The 19,125-nt window shown below is 38.1% G+C and overlaps 1 protein-coding gene across 1 annotated transcript; it reads right to left on the minus strand.

Moving 5' to 3' along the window:
- Positions 1 to 16,057: 16,057 nt before the first annotated feature.
- Positions 16,058 to 18,342, minus strand: LOC124187008 (UDP-glycosyltransferase UGT5-like). Its single transcript, XM_046579244.1, has 5 exons — positions 17,728 to 18,342; positions 17,243 to 17,613; positions 16,938 to 17,160; positions 16,611 to 16,830; positions 16,058 to 16,520 (listed from the first exon to the last, which is right to left on the minus strand). The coding sequence occupies exons 1-5, from the start codon at positions 18,203 to 18,205 to the stop codon at positions 16,220 to 16,222; spliced, it is 1,593 nt and encodes a 530-aa protein (XP_046435200.1). The 5' UTR covers positions 18,206 to 18,342; the 3' UTR covers positions 16,058 to 16,219.
- Between the last annotated feature and the right edge of the window lie 783 nt (positions 18,343 to 19,125).

Below are 19,125 nucleotides of genomic sequence, written 5' to 3' on the forward strand. Positions count from 1 at the left end.
TTTTGAATTACCGTTACAGGCTGCGTTGGGAATATTGTACTCGTGTACCTACTTTGATTTTTTATATTCTTCGGATGACTTGCAAATATTATATTTCTGATTATCAATCTCCGATCAATCGTTTCCTTTAAGGGGGAATTCTACTGTGAAATTATGTTCAATACCGAGTTTTTTGTTTTCAAAATCACAAAAAAAAAAAGATTTAATCGTAAATTCCTGTTGCAAAAGACTTCGGATTATGGTAAAACGTGTCCTAAATAAAAAAAAAAAAATCGAATAAAACGTTAAGTCAAGATATTGATAATTGAAAAGAGAAAAATAAAGTTGCTCGTCAATACGATCGTTTAAGATGATATTAAATTGTAGTGCTTTTCGGCCAATTCATTCTTCTCGTGGATCAGATTTCCACAAATTTTCTAAAAACATTCAAGTAATTTAACACTGTGATACAAGTAATGAGAATCATTCGATTTAATTAGCTGAAAAATATTCGCGAGTAAATTATTTTTCGTTTACACGTACGTGTTTCACTTTTTTCGTTTGTTTTTTTTTTCACATAAAACTTCTTCCGTTTTCCGATTTCTTACTAATAATTCTTGTTGCTTGTTTTATTACTTTTTGTTTCTTGTTCGATTTTCTGCTCCCATCATCCCCGTCCCTTGTTTCCTTCATCTTCGGCTCCCCCCCTTTAGAGCCGAGGACATTACAGGGGACGTGAAAAATCGCGAACTAAGACAAATTGCCAACAGAGAAGCGGGATACTTGAACTACCTACCTACCCCGCATTCTGCCATAACTCCCATCCAGCCGACGCGACGTACATCCCCACCCTTCGTCTTCTTCATCTTCTTCTTCTTCTTCTTCTTCTTCTTCTTCTTCTTCTACTTTCTCTTCCCCGACATTACCCACCTATTTCTCGTCCCGGCAAAGGCGAGAGGGTGCATTATGCAACGGCAGATGGTATAAAACTGGGCATATAAGCCACACACCACTCGTAAGCCCCGCGTTCTCTCTTCTTCGCAATCTCATATAACACACATATATATATATATATATATGGACACCTATACTGGCCGCATATAAAAGGTCTCAGTACTAAAGTTTTCTCGAGATCTCGCACACGTATGTCGGGTGCAAAGAGGCGCTGAAGATGCACCACGTAACACGCGGAGAAGGCGTCGCTGCACTCGTAACTTCGCCCCCCTTCCTTCAAAGCACTCACTTCATCTCGCCATTTACCCGATTTCGGATCTTCTTACTCTCTTTCTCTCTCTTTTCTTTTTTATTTTTTTTGTTTACTTTACTTTTTACTCTTACATGTGTTCACGAGTCAATTTTTTCAATACGAATTTTTATTAAAAAGTTCACCGTGTCTTTGAGCTTTCAGTTCAAAATACACTCAAATCACTAAAATATCCGCTATATGTAATTTTGTAAAATTTTTAAACTCAGTTTTTTAGTCGTGCCATTCTTTGGTTGTTTTATTTTTATTTTTATTTTTTTTTGACACGGGCTTCGAAATTATTTTTGAAAATTGTGTCGTTCTTGTAAACTGGGATTAGAGAAAAATTATTCATTTAAAAATACGTGTTCTTTTCCTTTGAACACAAATCTTAGCCTTACATTTGCAATATCGACAACGATTCGTTGAATATAATGCTAGAAAGGTTACCCGTTGAAAGAATGAAATAGTATCCGAAAATCCATTTCTTTTTTCGCATATAATGCAGATACAATACGCTGATATTAAAGTCGACATTCTTCCCGGATTAGTCAACATTTTATAAGCATCACACAAAACTTTTCACACGCTTCAAAATTGAACGAATTGAATTATTCTACTGATCATTATTACGATTGTTATTATAAAAAGTATCAGGGTTAGAAAATTAATTTTGAGAACGCAATCATAATACTTGTTTGGATTGGTTAATCAGAATTTGATGGTATATTCCACCCTTATTACTTCCATCGTTATGGGAACGACGTGAATCTCTTCAATATTTCATCCCTCTGGAATGATTTTTTTTTTTTTTTCTTTTCTCTCACGCTAATAGGGCGAGACAGAAAGATGGTATAAAATGGGTAAGGGAGAGAAAGAAAATTGGGTATAAGATACTTAAACAAGAAGCGTGGGGCCCCAGGGATCGTGCTAAGGGGGGAGGTCGGGGGGGAGGGGGGTTCGAAAGCGTTTAATCGGCAAACCGAGCGACTTCTTCTTTGCCCTTCTTTTAAGGGACGAGAAGCTGGAGGCAAAGAGAAAAAGAAAACGAAAAAGGCAGGAAAAAGAAGAAACTCGGTTAAACAGAGGCTGCGGGAAATCCGGATCTGCGAAAAAAAAGAGACAGATTACTTTCGGCGAGGCAACGGTCACGGGGTTGCAAACAGAGACGCAAACGTCCCCCTCTCACCCCCTGATATTTTTTCGAGAAGCCAAATCTTCTCTCTGTCAGGCCGCGAGTTGAGAGCTTGAAACTTGTCGACCTTCGGCGAACGAACGTTTTTTTTTTTTGTGAGAATTTCAACCCCTAAAAACCGGTTTCTCAACCCTGACTTTACTATTAATTTTCCTCACTGTTCCGGGCGATGAAATAAAGATCGTTGCGATTTCATTTTTCCTTTTTTTTTCATTTATTTATTTCTACTTTTACAACAATTTTCGCTAGTTACTTTATTATTCGATTGAAAGAACCGAGTGAAATATTTATCGCTACAATATTATAACGGTTTGAATATTGTTCAGATTGTTGACAAAAGTTACGGTAGAATTAGTAAAAGTTTTCAGTATATTGTGCAGTTTCTAATTGTTGAAACATTGATTTCGTTCAGAGATCACCGGGTTTCTTCACTTTTAAATAAGGTCTCACTATCGATTTAATATTTACGAGTGATTATAATGAACGAAAAAAAAAAGTAAAAAATAGTCACACGTTATAGATTTTATAATTACAGTTACAGCACTGATTTTGATTTTCTACATAATTTTACTTTTCACCCTAACCGAAAACCGCAGTTCCGAATACAAAATGAAAATTAGTTTTGTATCCGTTACCGTTATTGTTTTCGATGACGCTCGCTCTTGCTATATTTTCTCGTAAAAATGAGGATAATTTAATGTTGGTAGAAGAATAAATCAATGTCAAGACTTTGCTTGGCGAGAAAAAATAAAAAGTATATCGTAAACTATGCCCAATTTAATAAAAATTTTCCGGTATCAGTAAAGAGTGAAGTTCTCTTCCCGGTCTTAATTTTATGCAGCGTACGGTGAACGATGCACAGATTGTATGGGTGTTCGGGTTTAAAAGCGGTGCAAATCAACAAACACGTGAATCATATTGTATATAGTGGGCTGGCTGCTGCTGCTGCTGCACCATGCAGCGGTTGAGAAGGAGGCTGTGTAAACGCTCGTAGAGGCGAGATCAAGGAGAGTGCATGGAGAGAGAGAGAGAGAGAGTGAGAGAGAGAGGGGGGGGGGGTCTCTCCCAGTCCCCCGGCGTCATTTTTTCCCCCGTGTTCTTCTACGCGTGCATCTGATTTCGAAGAATCAGCTGCGCCTTCGTGACGCGGAAGGGTTTACAGAACGTAATGCGCTGCGTTTCGTTTCGTTTCGTTTCGTTTCGTTTTGTTGCGTTTCGACGAGGGTGGGCCTTTTCACGTCCCGCGGCGACCGACCCCGAGGTTAATATATGTTATTTCGGCGTTTCACCGAAAAGAGAGATGTAAACCGTTTTTTCATGTAAACCAGAGTGTCACTTAGCCGCGAGCCTCGTGTAAATATTTATATTCATCCTTTCCCCCAACCCTCCGCCCCGTCCTCCCCCGAGAGGAGTGGGGGACGAGACAGAAGCAGAGAAGAAAAGAAAATTAAAACAATAATAGAAGCCGAGTAAGAAAATGAAATTAAAAATTTGAAGAAAAAATTTGTACGAAATAGGAATCAAGAAGATGATAAGAAAAAAAAAGAAAAACAGAAAACTCGTTAAACGGGCGTAACTTTCTCACGTGTGATACCTTCTCAATTCTCTCTCAGCTTCCTTTTCAACTTTTTTTCTTCTCTTTTTTTCCGAAATTCGGTCTTATTTAATTCGAAATAATATCACGTAGAGAAAGAGAGAGAAGGAGAAATGCGATGAGGACCAAAAAAAAACAAAAAAGTAGTGAGGAATTATAACCGATTGAACGTTTTATGCACTTTTTTTTTTTTTTTTATTTGTCATCCTTTCGCAAATAAAGGAGACGGAGGAAAAAAACAAAGGGTGTAGAAGAAATTTTGAATCAATCGGGGAGACAAAATTTATACAGGAATGAATTTTCGAAATGCGTTGGTCACGTCCGAATTTTTTTTTTTTTTTGTCGCTTCTGTCCCTGTTATTTTCTTCATGTATGTACACCGAACGTGACATATAATGATAATGATGATAATAATGATATTCTGTCGGGAAGTCGGTAAATTGTGGACTCGGTTCGGTATCAGGATTAAAAAAGTGTATTTTTCGATTTCCTTTTTCTTTCATCTTCCGCTTCGATACGGTATCAAATTAGGTGAAATATTGTACACAGAACGTGGATAATGATGTTATATCAAGCGATATTCGACGAACCGAAGCTAATATTCCAATTACCAAGAGCTGCGTATTATGGTCGCTGTGAAGAGGAGAGAGGAGAGGAGGGGAGAGAAACAGCGGGTGGAATATAGCTTGGGAGCATTAGGCCATCGAGATTAAGAAGAGAGTGGGTAGCCGGATAGCGAGGAGAAGGACGAGGCGAAGCGAGAGGGAAAAATGGGACACGTTGGACCTTCTCAGAGCCCTAATTTCATTAGAATTTCCCTTGTCGTCTTAAACCGTACCCTCGGAGGGTTAATATCGCAACCGGATGAAAAATGAAGGAGTTATGTGGGGAGGAGGAAGAAGAGGAAGAGGATAAATACGAGAAAAGGCTGTAAAGTCAGGATTCAGGATACGGGGTACAGGAAAATGTCACGGCATTGTCGAACGATCTTTTTAGAAAATTTCTGTACAAGTTGTAACGTTTTTCTCTTTTTTTTGTTTGTTATTTTAACAAACTTGACCGTCACACTTTTTTCGACTATCGATCAATTTGCTCGGAAAAAGAATTCAGATGTTATTCTCTCGATTCTAGAATATTCGGAATACCTTGACACTATTTTTAATTCACTTCGCGATGTTTTGTACGATTTTCGAATCTTCTCAGATTTTTTCCTCGAACCGTTAATTTCGTATGATTATTGAGACTCATCTCAAAATCGGCCTTTTTTAAAAAGATTTCAACAAAATTCTCGAAAATTTTATGTTCCATTTACACAATTTTAACAACCTCTCTCATGATGAGACGATTTCTTTTTTCTACTTCGATTTAGCACTTGGAAAATTTTGAACAAACAAAACACTGTGCTTCAATGTATCAAAAATTCTCATAGAACTAACGACAATTCTATCTTATCGCGTCAAAAGATTCAGAATCAGAGTGCTTCTGTGTGATCAGAGAATCGAACAAAGGATCGATTTCCGTCTCCCAGCGACTTTTCAAAAGCCGATTATTAAGAGTGTGTGTTTTAGCAGGGAATAAAGATATTTCAGATTTTCAATGACTGGAAAAAAAATAAATAAAAATTAATAATACTGGCTTGCATTTTTAACATATGATTATAATAAAGGCCGAAAAATATCTATTCAAAGAGATATTGCAATGAGACTTTTTACGTTCATTCTTATGTCAAAAATGTAATCCAATAATAAGAATAATAATGTTTTTTTCTACATTTTTCTTATTTATCTTTTGGAGTTATGAGATCTCCATCTTTTAATACGTGTCAAAAATTTTATTATACTTTATAAGATTTTTTAAATTCTTTTCAGATCTTAGGAAGTGCGGTTTTTTTTTCAAGTTTTTAAATCATACTTCCGATACTTTGTGTCGAAAAATTGTGAAAAAAAAATTCCAGTCACGTTTCTCGTCATGTGCTTTCACAGAAAAAATTCTAATTTTTTCTTCGCTTTATAAAGCCAACTTGAGACATCGACGTGTAAAATCTCGATCGAGATGTCACGGAATGCCCGATACATGTGTTCTTACTTTCTATTCTCCGGTTAGAAATTTCGAGCCGATCTTCAGAGGGAAGTCTCGACGACTTCCGGTTCCGGATTCGCAACCCTGAAAACTAAGCAGATAAATTGCGGCTTCCACTTTTGCTCGTTGTTCTTCGTCTTCTTCGTCTTCTTCTTTCTCTTTTCCTCATTCTCACACTTCTTCTTCTTCCTCTTCTTCGCCTAGTACGGTTTCACTTCTCGCTCTCGGTATCTTCTCTTATCTCCACACTCCATGTATCCATGTACATATTCACACACGTATGCACAGGTATTTCCATTCCCTCCGGACCATTTGATACGCCTGAATTGGCCGAGAGACAGCGGCGCGAAGATTTGCCAACTCTGTATAACGCGTGCGACGGGATTAATCGAGCGTGGATCCCCTTTTCGCGCACTTCTACAGTGCCCTTCTCCTTTCGTTAAACTTCCCCTCATCCCGGTCTAGCGTCTCTCGAAAATTTTCTCGCTATCAACTCGGAATTTTGGCGTCAAAGAGCCAAACGATAGTCAAAGTTAAAATTTTCATTCAAATAGCCAAATATTAATAATTTCTAGCTCGAAGTTTCTTGCGAATGAAATCGATCGAATATAATGGATTTTTTTTTAATTTGGATGAACGTTGAAATGAAAAAAATTATGTCCAAGTTATTGTTTATAATTTTTATCAAATGTCGTTAATAGCCAATATGCGGCTATTGCGTGTGGAATTAATTTAAAAAAAAGGAAAATTAGATACTCTTACATGGAGTACAAGTTTTCTTTTTCATAATGTTAACGCAATATTTCTTGCCTTAGACAGCAACCGTAACGTTACACAAGTCGACAAAAAAAAATTTCTCATGTAAATTTTTTCAGTTTCTATTCAAGCAAATAAATTTCGATTCTATGCATCAAATAATAACCAAAAACTTTATTTGTTACTTGTAAAGTTTGCTTTTGTCTTTTGTACGTTGGTAAATAAGTCTTGAAGTTTTTGGTTGATGTCTAGTATGGGTGCCTGTTTGGAAGAAAACGGTAAACGCTTTCACCAATATGTGATGGACTTTATCGTTGTTAACGTTATCAGGGTTAATGTAATGACGGCATGACGGGATATTAAGTTTCGGATTTGATACGATCAAGTCCGTCCGAAAATCGAAGAAGTACGATAGAAATTAATTTTTGAACTTTGTTTATCAATTCTTTTACGCTTCTAGTTTATTATTAATTATTATTTTTGAATGCAAGTGATTTAGATGCAGAAGTTTTTTTAATTGTTACTTACAATAAATGTTTGAGTGAATAGATGATTTTTCTTGAAATTCGCAACATCGTTCTTTGTTTCTACAAATGCAAACTTCGTCCTATGAAATTAAATATTCTTTCATTAGTCACGTGGAAGAAATGAAAATTTAACATCTAGAATTCAGACTCAAAATTCGTATATATCAGGTATTATTTGTTTCCCCTTACATTTCTAATGACGATACTTTTTTTTTTCTTATCACGTCTGTTTCGACTAACACTTCGATGTCGTTCAGTTTTGCAAATTGAATGCGTTGCCTCGTTACAACACGTGGACACACGTACAAGCATTTCAGGTACACACATGATGCGTGTGTCGTGTGTGACGCAAACTAGATAATGGTACTCTAATTAGCCGTGTATTCTCCGCTGCATCAACCCTTCCCCCACCCCCACCCGCCCCCCACCCCTCTCTTTATCTCTCTCTTTATCCACCCCTGGTTGCCCCAGATGCTGCTGTTCATCAACTCTATATTCTCCGGTATTATAATACCGTACCGGCAGCTATTCTATTAATCTACCCACTGTAAAATACTCCACCGCACGATGCACTCTCTCTCTCTCTCTCTCTCTCTCTAACTCCACCCTTATTCAAACCTGCATAGGGCGTATAATCTGCAACCGCGTAACACCCGGATGAAAATGTAAAACGTACGTCGGTAGCAAACGAGCGAGCGAAATCAGACGATGATTATTGTGAATGGGGAAGAAGAGATGAAGAGAAAAAAAAAAAAAAAAAATGGCAGGGGGGGGAAAACAAACCAGACGGATGAAAAAGGAAAATAATTATAATTATAGTCGCTGTGCGAATGCGGTTGCAATTATTTTATTTTTTATTTTTTTCAATGAATTTCTTTACTACGGCAGACATTTTTTTTTTTTCTCTTCATTGCCGGTGTCTGTAGGTTCTGTCGAACGGGCGAATTAAAATCGAATTATCCTTTGGAAAGAAAAAAAAAAAAAAAACGAAAAACTCGGAAAGATTGGCAACCTTTTTTATTCTACCATCGGGAAGTGGATGAAAATTAAAATTTTTTGTATATTCGTTAAATAATACGTATGATAAAAGTCTGCGACTTTCTTATTATAAGAAATGTTGAAACTAGCGAATTCGAAAACTCATCGGGCAATGTAAATTTCGAAAATTTCATTTGTACTTTTAATATTTCCACAATATTTCCAAAGGTATAAAAAATATTCCAATATACGTAAATTGCATAGATTCTAAAAAAGAAGAAAAAATATAATCCAACACTTCAATCCCCGTGTAGATATAAAAGAGTGTTGGAAAAAGAACAAAAAAAAAAAAACTGTTATTACTTTGTCAATCTCCCTGAATTTTCATACATCCACATACAAGGTCGTGTAATATCGATTGAGGAAAGAAAAAAAAATTTTTTTTTTTTTTCTCTACCCCAATCTTCTCCAATACTCGGTTTTTTTTTTTTCATTTCATCAAATTTGTTTACCCTCAATTTTTACCTCCAGACCCGGCGCGTCTTTTTTGCTCCCGCGGACCGAACGACAAATGCGGCTCAGTTTTTGACTGACGTCGTCTCTTCGTGTCGACGGTGTCGTTTTCCATGAGGCAGGATGATCTTGTCAACGACGACATAATCGGGGGGGCGGGGAGGATGTCTGCCTGATAAAACAACCGTGCAACAACACTCCGCTCCTCTCCGACGGATACACGATATTTTTCTGTTACCGTTTGAACGCCACGCACCCGGTTTATAACCCTCACACACACACACACACACATATATATATAATATTATACCTACATATGTGAAAGAATATCAGGCAAAGGGCACATAAAATTTTTTCATGCATATCATCCGCGTAAGAAGGTAAATAATAAGCGCTTTAGAGGGGGACGACAATTCAAACGGTATCTTTCTCCCCTCCCCTCCCACCCCCCTCCCCCTTTTTTCTTCACTAAAAACCACGTGCATGATATATTTATGAAAATACACCGTTCCCTTCGACGTTGAAGAAATTAGAAATGGTGGAAGAAAGAAGAAAGAAATTAAAATATTTAACATTTTATAATATGAATTTTCCATCATGGGAATTTAGAAATCATTTTTTGAGGTAACAAGTTAACTTTTTTTCGTCGAGAAAACGAAATGGCCTAAACTGACTTTTGTTGTACATCATATTTTTCTTATATTCGAATTGAATTTCAACCGAATATAGAATTAATTAGCTGAACGAAGGAAGTATTTGGAAAAAAGTAGATTTCAGATCGTGGAATTTATTTCTTAAAACTTCATAGCCACCCTGATACGTTTTCAAAACTATAGGAGGTCAAAGAGACTGGTTTTTCTTCATCGAAAAAAAAGGTTGGTTAAAAAAGAAAAAAAAAAACAACATGTCGGAAGTGGGCGAGCAGTAAAGCGTGCAGAATGACGAATTTTCCGTGCGATATTAGTTTCAGGAGTGAGGTAATGTAATGTAATGTAATACGATGCGATGCGATGCGATGTAAGGTGAGGCAAGCAAGGCGGATGGGGCAAAGTGGTGTGTAAGAATGGATGGAGGGGGCTGGTGGAGAGGCTTCTTGGCTGAATATTACACCAAGACGAATGCCGGGTAATAAAATAAACTACACAATAGGTGGCGGTAACTCAGTCGAGAAAGAGAAAGAGAGCAAAAGGGCATTGAAGGGAAAGGAAAAGGCGGTGGGGTTGAAAGAATGGGTCTCCTCTGTTTTATGAGGAGGAGAAGGGGGTTGAAAGAAGGAACCGGAAGAGAAAAACGGAAACAGGCTGCAACCAGTCAAGATGCAGCGGTCGGATATACAGAAACGGAAACAGAAACTGCGACGAAAAAAAAAGACAAAAAAAAAACAATCCGACGTTATATAAAATCAAAATGAATCTTTCGATTTTTTTTCAATTTTACATTTTTTGAATCACAATTTTTTTTAGATACCAATTTATTGTTGTTGCATTATGTTGAAATCTTACTTTTTTCAAATTGCTATCTACACAAAATTCTTTTTTTTTTTTTTCGTTTTTAATTCTCAACTTGTTAATTTCTTATGCTTTAATTAGGCTTTACTGTTTTTATTAATTGAAATTCGTTCAGAGACACTTGACCAATTTTTAACAGAGAATTAAAACCGATGTTCTGAAGAGCAAAAAGATAAAAACGCGAATAATTTAAAAAGCTTGAGGAACGACGTAAGTGAATTGCACTAACGCGTTTGTTACGACTTTCCCTTTTACGAGGCTCACTTTGTTTTTCCCCGTACGAAAGTTGGAAAGATAAATCACGAAAGACCAGAGATAAAAGAGTTGAAAGAAAATGAGAGAGCCTCGGTTTTCCGTTTATTAAAAAGCCCGAAAGCCCCGACGTTGTCCCTTTTTAATTCTTCTTCTTATCCTTCCTGTAATTTGACTGTTATTTATTACTTTTTTCTTCGTCTTAATTTTACCACTTAACAATTCTTTCGCCGAGTTTTAATTCCCTAATTTACGAAATCCAGAAGCAATTGTCTAATTGTTGGTGCTGGGCTGCTTTTGCTGCTTTTGCTTCCGGTGCTGCTGTTTCTACCGTTTTAACAAACACACGCCACCTGTTTGTACCCTAAACAAATTACAGCCAAGCCAACCGCGAATATCTTGCAGAGTTATGCAGCATCACGAGGTAAACGTGTTCGCGTCTTACGTTAATTAGAATAATATCCGCAGTTATACTAGTTAATTGTCAATCGTCGAATAATCTCACTGAGATAATCGCGTCAGCTGGAAAACTAGAATTTATCGTAATCGTTATATTGTCTTATTTGTAACGCATATTTTTTCCCCCCAAATCACCGATAACGGGATGTCAATTTCTAATTTTTACATTTTTCTAATTCCTCTTCTACCATATGGGTGAACAAAATAAATGAAACATTTGAAATCACAATTTCATTCTAGGAATAAATTCATTTTGCTCGAAGGAATCTAACTTAATAGTGATTTAGTGAATGGTGAAATATTTTCAACGCACAATTCTTTATTAATTTTCTTTCTTCTTTACGTCAGTCTGTCGGGAATGGACTATAGATGGTTTTCATCCATTCGCAGGTCGTAGCTTGACTCGAGAACCGTCAGGCATCCAGCGTTAATTACCGTCTCGTAACTTTCTAGGTGTTTGCTTACATATGTATAATATCTACACAGGCACACATATTTATACATATAAAACATATGTTATATGTTATATGTATATGTGTACAACAGGCTGCTTTCGTACTCTCTTGCCTTTCCGTGTTTACAGTAATGAGGTAATTACAAACAAGACCGCCGTACGAGATAATAACGGATGTAGGAACGTCAACGACGGTTGTATTATACGATTGTCTGATTGCGATAATTATTACCGTCACCGTACGTAATAATTCAAATTTTGATTACACTACAACAATTTGTAATGTGTCGCAATATCGAATTCCACGTGGGAAGCAAAACCGAATTAGGGTGAAATAAAAATTCCCTATGCTCGTTGGTTTTTTTTTTTTTTTTTGTTTTTTGTTTTTTGTGTTCTGGTCTTTGTTTTTTTATATAGGGATGGTTAAGGGTTCGAGAAAATTTCCAATCATTTCCAATTTCGCCTTGGGTTGTTTTTATTTCGCAATATCCCGAAACAAGGCCGAGGAGGTCAGGAATACGGAGCCGACAGTTTTGCTTTTTAAATTTTACATAATCACGGAAAAATGTTAATTCGTTCCACTTTCCGCGGCAACGCGGGCGGCATACCAGTAATTCAATGAGCAAGAGAAAGAGAGAAGAAAAATGAGGCGGTCTTGCGGGGGTGGCGGAAGGGAAAGGAAGGGAGGAAAAATTGAAAGCAGCAAAGCTGGAGAAGGAAAAGAAAAGACACGTTCGGTACCATTGAGTTGGCACTTGCGGAGGAGAGAAAGAGAGGGACCTAGAGATGAGGCGGGAAATTCTCATCCCTTGGCCCGTTTTTCGTCGTCGTTCCTGTTGCTGAGGGAACGGAAGGAGAGAGGTGAATTGAATTAATGCGCGAAAGAAAAACATTAAGGTTAAGATATGGCTCAAAAGAGGCATTCCGTGAAACGTGCGGAGGCAGAGAAGCCAGCAGCAGGCTTCGGAGTATTCGCACGCCTGCCTCTCTCTCTCTCTCTCTCTCTCTCTCTCTCTCTCTCTCTCTCTCTCTCTCTCTCTCTCTCTCTCTCTCTCTCTCTCTCTCTCTCTCTCTATCTCTACCTTTTTTACCCTATTTCCACCACCGGTCGTTACAACTTGCACAGAATAGGTGTACGTGTGCACGAGCTTATACAAGTTTTTACCTGCACGTGAACTCGGACACACGGAAAGGTCTCCTTTTCAATTTCTACACTCGCTTTTTCCGTCCCTTCGCGCCAACCTTGCGTGTATGTGCTATATGTGAAGCTAAATACAGCTAACCGTCCCGGAACCAATTTTACCTTGAATAAAAAGTACAAGTAAAAGATAAGAGAGAGGTAAATAAGCGAATAAACAACGGTGGAGAAAATCGGCAAGGGAGAGGAAATTAGGGGGTGCTCGGAGGGAATTGGGAAAAATGAATTGAACGGAGATCGGACGAAGAAAGCTTTAGGAGGATATAATGAATTGTGTTAGGTGTACAAAAATGTTGAAAACAAAGACAAAAAAAAAAAAAAACATCTTTCCGCGTTTCTTGTTTAACTGATTTTTCAAACATGTTTACTAATTATATTTTAAGATCTACGGTATAAACCAGACGTTGCATGGCGATCGATCAAGAGAATAGAAACAAAACGACATTGCAGATATTCGGTAAACAGAAAATAGGCTGCACGATAATAAAAGCCTTGCAAAATTACAGCTTTTTCACGTTATCTATTTCGCTTCGTTTTTTTTTATACATCAAAACTGCAGTATTATATTATTATTGGAAATAATATCTGCGAGAGAAAAGAGCGATTGGGAGAGATAACGGATTTCGTAATCCATACTTATGATTAGTTTAACAGGGGATTCCCAACTTCCGGGTCATCGCTTCAAGTTTCGCGATCACGATGTAAGCACGCGTGTCGGTGTACCTCGGGTGGCTATGGAAATGGAAATACATAATGCTAATCCAATTTCTCCTGCACAGGCACCGTTCAGGTTTACGAGATGATCAGACGCCCCCGCAAAGTGTAAAACAGATCTTAGCTCCGCATTAGAAGCTCATCGAACTATTTGCCCAACATTTTTCAGTTATTTATTGAAGTTCCGAAAGTGAGAAAATGAGAAAATTTAAAAACCTGAAACATCGAAACTCTGAATGATCGAAGATTTTCAGTTGTATGAATTTCTGGCTTGGTGAAATTTCACCACTTTGATCTGACGTTGTTTTCGGTTGTCTTATTTTTTAAACTAACTACACTCTGTGAGTATATTTTAAATTTCGGAATTTTACTCCATCGGAACTTTATTTTTCGGAATTCTGCTCTATCGCATTTTGAATCGTCGAATTCTTGCATTTCAGAACTTTGAGCCGTCGGTTTTCCGACCATTCGAAACTTTGTTGTTTCGTAAAAATTTGATTTCTTCACTTCAAATTTCGCCAACAAATAATTCAAAATTAGGCGCTTCCGGAACCTCAACCTCACCCCGATTCTTTTCATAACTCTTTTCATTTGCAATCACAGTTCGAGAAGTTGATTAAAGACTTTTTTAAATGATGTGTAGTAGCCAATTCGTGTTGAATAATTTGATACCGTTTTTATCCACGTTTTTTTTTTTTTTTTTGTTTGCGTTTCAGAAAAAGGAGAAAAATAAAATTCAGGTATACACGAGCGGAATTGATATTGAAATTTCAGTTACTGTTTCGTACATTAGGAGATACTGTCGCCCGTATGAAATTAAGCGTCCAGACTGCAACTAGCTAATGAAACCATTGTTTCATGCACCAGGTGCAAACGCATCGCGTTTTGCAATTACACACACACATATATATATATATATATACTGTACGTATCAACCTTTCAACTCGATGCTCAAATTCAATTCAATTCAACTTATTGAAACCCAATGTGTCTGAAGTTAATTATATCGTTTTCCACACTTAACACGTTGGTCGAGCGAGGGGTTCGAGTTTTTACGATTCGCAGAAGGAGATTGAGGATCTAAATATGAAAAGAATCTTCTTTTTTCAACCCCGTCAAGTGTGCACAGAAGTATAATTTGGTAAAACCGTTAAAAACGACTGAAGGAGGAAAAAAAGAAGAAGATAATATATTTTACGATCGCCAAGGGGAAGAGAGAGGATGATAAAAAAAAAAGAAATATAGAACGTCGAAAAAAAAATCGCGACTCATTGCATATCCGTTTATTGAGTGTAGCTGGTCGGGTATAAATCCGCAAGCTTCTCGATTCGATTTGAATTTATATTTTAGTTGGCATAATAAAGTGGCGAATACGCGGAGCTGATAGTTTTTGCGTTCGTTCATTATTAATTTTTTTACGAACCTCGCGTTCTGCCACATTAAAGTATAATAAAACACGGTCGATAACATGAGTTTTGTAGCCTGATACTGCATTTTTCAGACTTTGAAGTCGATACATTCGATACATATTCTTCTATGGAGATCCAATTTATTATGCTTGAAAATGTCATCTTGATTTTATTATTTTTTTCGTGAGTTTCTAATTTTTCTGTGTTGGAATTGGAGTTTCTTGTTTCTTTTTACCAATCTAGATAGAGCACGGAATCATGAAAATAATGTGGTTCAGCTATCTATTTAGATCAAGGTATATAAAAAATAAAAAGGCAAAAACAATTACGATATGGAAAAACTGTAAAGTTGTGAAAAAAATGTTAAATATTCAGATTCCATTATCGTGTGTTGCTCAGAAATTACATTTTGAATCATAGAATGAGTATCAGTTTTTAAAGGTATTTGAAAAAATGGCATTTTTCGTAATTGATTTTTCGATTTTGTATAAATTTTACCAGTGGCTGACGAAAATCTGAAGAAATTGGTAAGAATATGATATTAAAAAATTATCAGAATCAAAGGGGGTGAGGTGAGGTACACGGGCTGATAATTTGACGTGGAATGCTCCATACGTATCTACGTATAGGCATACAATTAGAGAAAGGGACGCGAACGGCGCCGTGACTGGAATTTTGTTGACGAAGATCAAAGGGCTGAGGGCGACTCGTCGCGTCGCGTCAGTTCGACTCTAGCTAGCGATTTCTCTCCTTTCTCTGTGACCCTTGGGCAGGAAACATACCCGATACGTTCATTTGGCAAGGGACAAAGGGGGCTTAATCCGACGGTGGAGAATCCCTCCGGGAAACCGGAAGAGCTCAATGCGAACGAGCTGTGGTAACAGGGTCTCGGTATTGGCACAGGCGGGAAATAAACATCGGACATCCGGACGCGGTCGGAAGGCATCCTCGTTTCACAGAATTCAGATGTCTTGAACATATGAATTAGCTACTGCTCTACCTTTTCCGACGAAGCTCTTATCATGCGGGAGTTTTTATCAAAACACCGCAACGTAGTTGAAGTCTCGATGAACTCGATTGAAACATCCGTTTGGAACTTGTGTGACTAGATTCTTCGATCAAGGTTGCGTGTGCAATTAAGGGAAGCGAGGTCGATGTCCACAGCTTTGGTATGTTACAGATTAAGAAATGTCACTTTGTACAGATTCCCATTATTCGTCGTTATTTTTACTGCTCAAATACACTCGGTTATTATCGTTGGAGTAGTGACACTATTGGGTTATCAGTTGATTGATTTGGGCTGATATAAATTTGTAGGAATTTCACTTCGGTCTAGCTTGATTATTTAGTACATGAAAACGTTAACTTCTCTTTCTCTTTTGCTTATCAACTGGTCTGTGATTAAACATTTTGATACCGCGAATCGCGCACTTGTACAATATCAAAATTGCCAAGATCGAAATAGAGACAAATCCTGCGGTCAGAAACGCTATTATGTCCATGTCTTGACGTTGGTACCACGGGCTGTCAGCGGTTGTCGAATGCAGGTACGGAGCGCCTTTGTGACGTATCACATGCTCTGTCCACCAAATCGCGTTCTGGAGGGTATTTTGTGGCTTGTCTTTTAACAGCGAGCCCAAATTCAGCATCCTCTGTTTGTAGCTGCAATAGAAACATGGGGATAAACTCGTCTTCAATGTCCCAAGAATATTATTCAAAAGCTGACACATGATTTGACCTCAAGAGTCTTACTTATTGTCAAGTGTAACGGTGCGTATTGCTTCGAGCAAGTCATCCACATTTATATTGAGGATGTCTAGTTTCACGGCAACGCCTAGAGACACCATTTTTTTCACGTTCATGTCTTGGTCACCCATTACCGGTATCCCAACCAGAGGCACACCGTGCGATACGGCTTCCTCGGTACTCTGGAGTCCACCTTGGTAGATGAAGAGTTTGATGTTCGGATGAGCTAGACAGACGTGATTGAGAATTAAAATCATGGCGAGATCTATCAATCTTACATTGCGCCTGTTACAGAAGGCGTTCATTCGTCCAATCCGCAGTGAATTTCAGTACCCAGAATTGCCTGTTGCGGCGCCCACTTCAGGATAATCACGTTGTCCGGTTTGCCTTTGAGCTGGTCATCCTCAAACTTCCATATCACCTTGTAAGGAAGCTTTGAAAATGCGGTTATGAAAGCGTCTCGTGATTTCTCCGACAACATGTTGCTCTTGACGTTCGATCCGAGACTCATGTAAATGAAACCCTGGGTAGCTTCGTCCAGAGTCTTCTGAAGATCCTGTAATAGGAAATGAAAACACCGTATCGTTAGCGAGAATCGTTGGTTGAAGCACATTATTATGAAAAATATTGCACGATACCTTGGGCAGAGGTTTGATTTTATCAGACACGTGAAATCCACCGATTTCAATAATGTTCGGAACATTTGGCCTGGCGAAGGAAATCGGACCTTGCTGATTGACGAATATCAAGCTGATGTTTTTCTCCAAATCATGAAGATCCGAAACCTCAATTCCCAGATATTGTTCCGCGATCTCTTTTTGTTTCGGTAGGGAGACAGTCCTATAGTAGTAAATCATTCTCCAGCACTGGAAGAAATCTTCCAGCCGTTGCCATGGTGTCCATGAATTACGAAATTTGACGTCCTGTTCCCAACTCGATGGATGAGAAGGCAGAATGGGATTGCCGATTCCGTATTGCAAACTCAGCTGCAAACTCGCACTTGCAATACCTGACCAACGATAATATTGCAGAGTTATTGATAGTTCTTAGATAGGTATATCGAAACGCAGTCGAGCTACCGAATAGCTTGAAAAGTTTTGAGATGAGAAACTGGATTACTCACCAATTATTGGAGCGTTAAATCGTTCAGCCAGAGCCATGAAACCAGGTGTAAAGAAAATTTCCATCAGTATAAGGTCGAACTTTTCTCCACTGTTGGGTTCGTACACTTTCTTAAACTCCGGATGACTGAATATCCGACCCATTTGTTCCCACACCATTGATTCAAACATTGTGAACTGCACATACCAATTCATGTTACCGCGAAAATTTATGATATTTATGACCTCCTTTGCAATATCATCGTATAAAAAGCTGATGTCAATTTCCTGGTAGTTTTTTATGCTCGTATCCTTGACCGGGTCTGTCGTAACAATAACGAGTTCGTGACCTCGTTTATTCAGCTCCAAAGTCAGCGTCCGGAATACGACTTGATGACTTATTGAAGCGGTGGGAAATATGCCCAAGATTCTCGCGCCATCGCCGCAGTTCAACCAAATAACAATTAACGCCAATGCGGCGATATTAAGACACCGTGACATTTTCCTCGTGCAATTGGAGTCACGCACTGCACTGACTTGTTTTTCTTCTATCAACTCGTCAGACCATGCGCACCAGCAGACTGACTAGAAATGCCCAATACGCTCTACTATTACGTCACGCGACCCACTATAAGCTGTTCATTATCACAACAAAACGTGTCGATGTGTCGTTTAAATCTTGGAACTGTCGGACGGGTGGAAGCGGTAACGACGTGAGACAGCGTTTTTCACCGACGAATCAGGGATAAGATTGTAGATTAGCGTAAGAAAAACGTGATACCCGTTTGTCTGAGATTATTATTATACTATTAGTGCGTCGGTGATTCACGGAACACAACCTGAGGTAGTGACCATCGATGTTGAGCACAGTACGGCTTAAGTGCTGCTCAAGGAAGGTTAAAAATTGACTAGAAACACACCTGAACCTTTACTTTTGACGTTCGATCCCAGACTCATGAATATAAAATCTTGCATAACTTCATCCAAAGTCTTTTTAAAATCCTCTAGGAGGGAAGAAAATGTCACGTTATGCATGAAAAGCGTTGATTGAATTAAATTTTGATACGAATAACTGTACTCTTATAGGCATGAAGGCGGATGTCATAAGCATCTCTATTATCGAGAAATTAAACTTAACTTTTGTCCACTGTTCGGTTCGTGGTTTTTTTTTTTTTTTTTGTTAAACTCCGGATGGCTGTGTATACAAGCAATTCGACAAACTGAGCTGTGTTTGTTTCGGCAGTTGGCCTCTTGGTCTACGATTTGGTTAATGACGGTGACTTGCAGTCAAGTATAGCTTACAAATATGTAAACAAGGTCTAGCATAATCGATATACTTACCGTCCGAATAGTGATATTGTAAAGCACGATACTCTTGAGTAGTCTGTGAAACATATCTGAAAAGAGAAAAGACAGGATGG

Source organism: Neodiprion fabricii, chromosome 7 (genome assembly GCF_021155785.1).
Source record: "Neodiprion fabricii isolate iyNeoFabr1 chromosome 7, iyNeoFabr1.1, whole genome shotgun sequence".
NCBI classification, from domain to species: domain Eukaryota; kingdom Metazoa; phylum Arthropoda; class Insecta; order Hymenoptera; family Diprionidae; genus Neodiprion; species Neodiprion fabricii.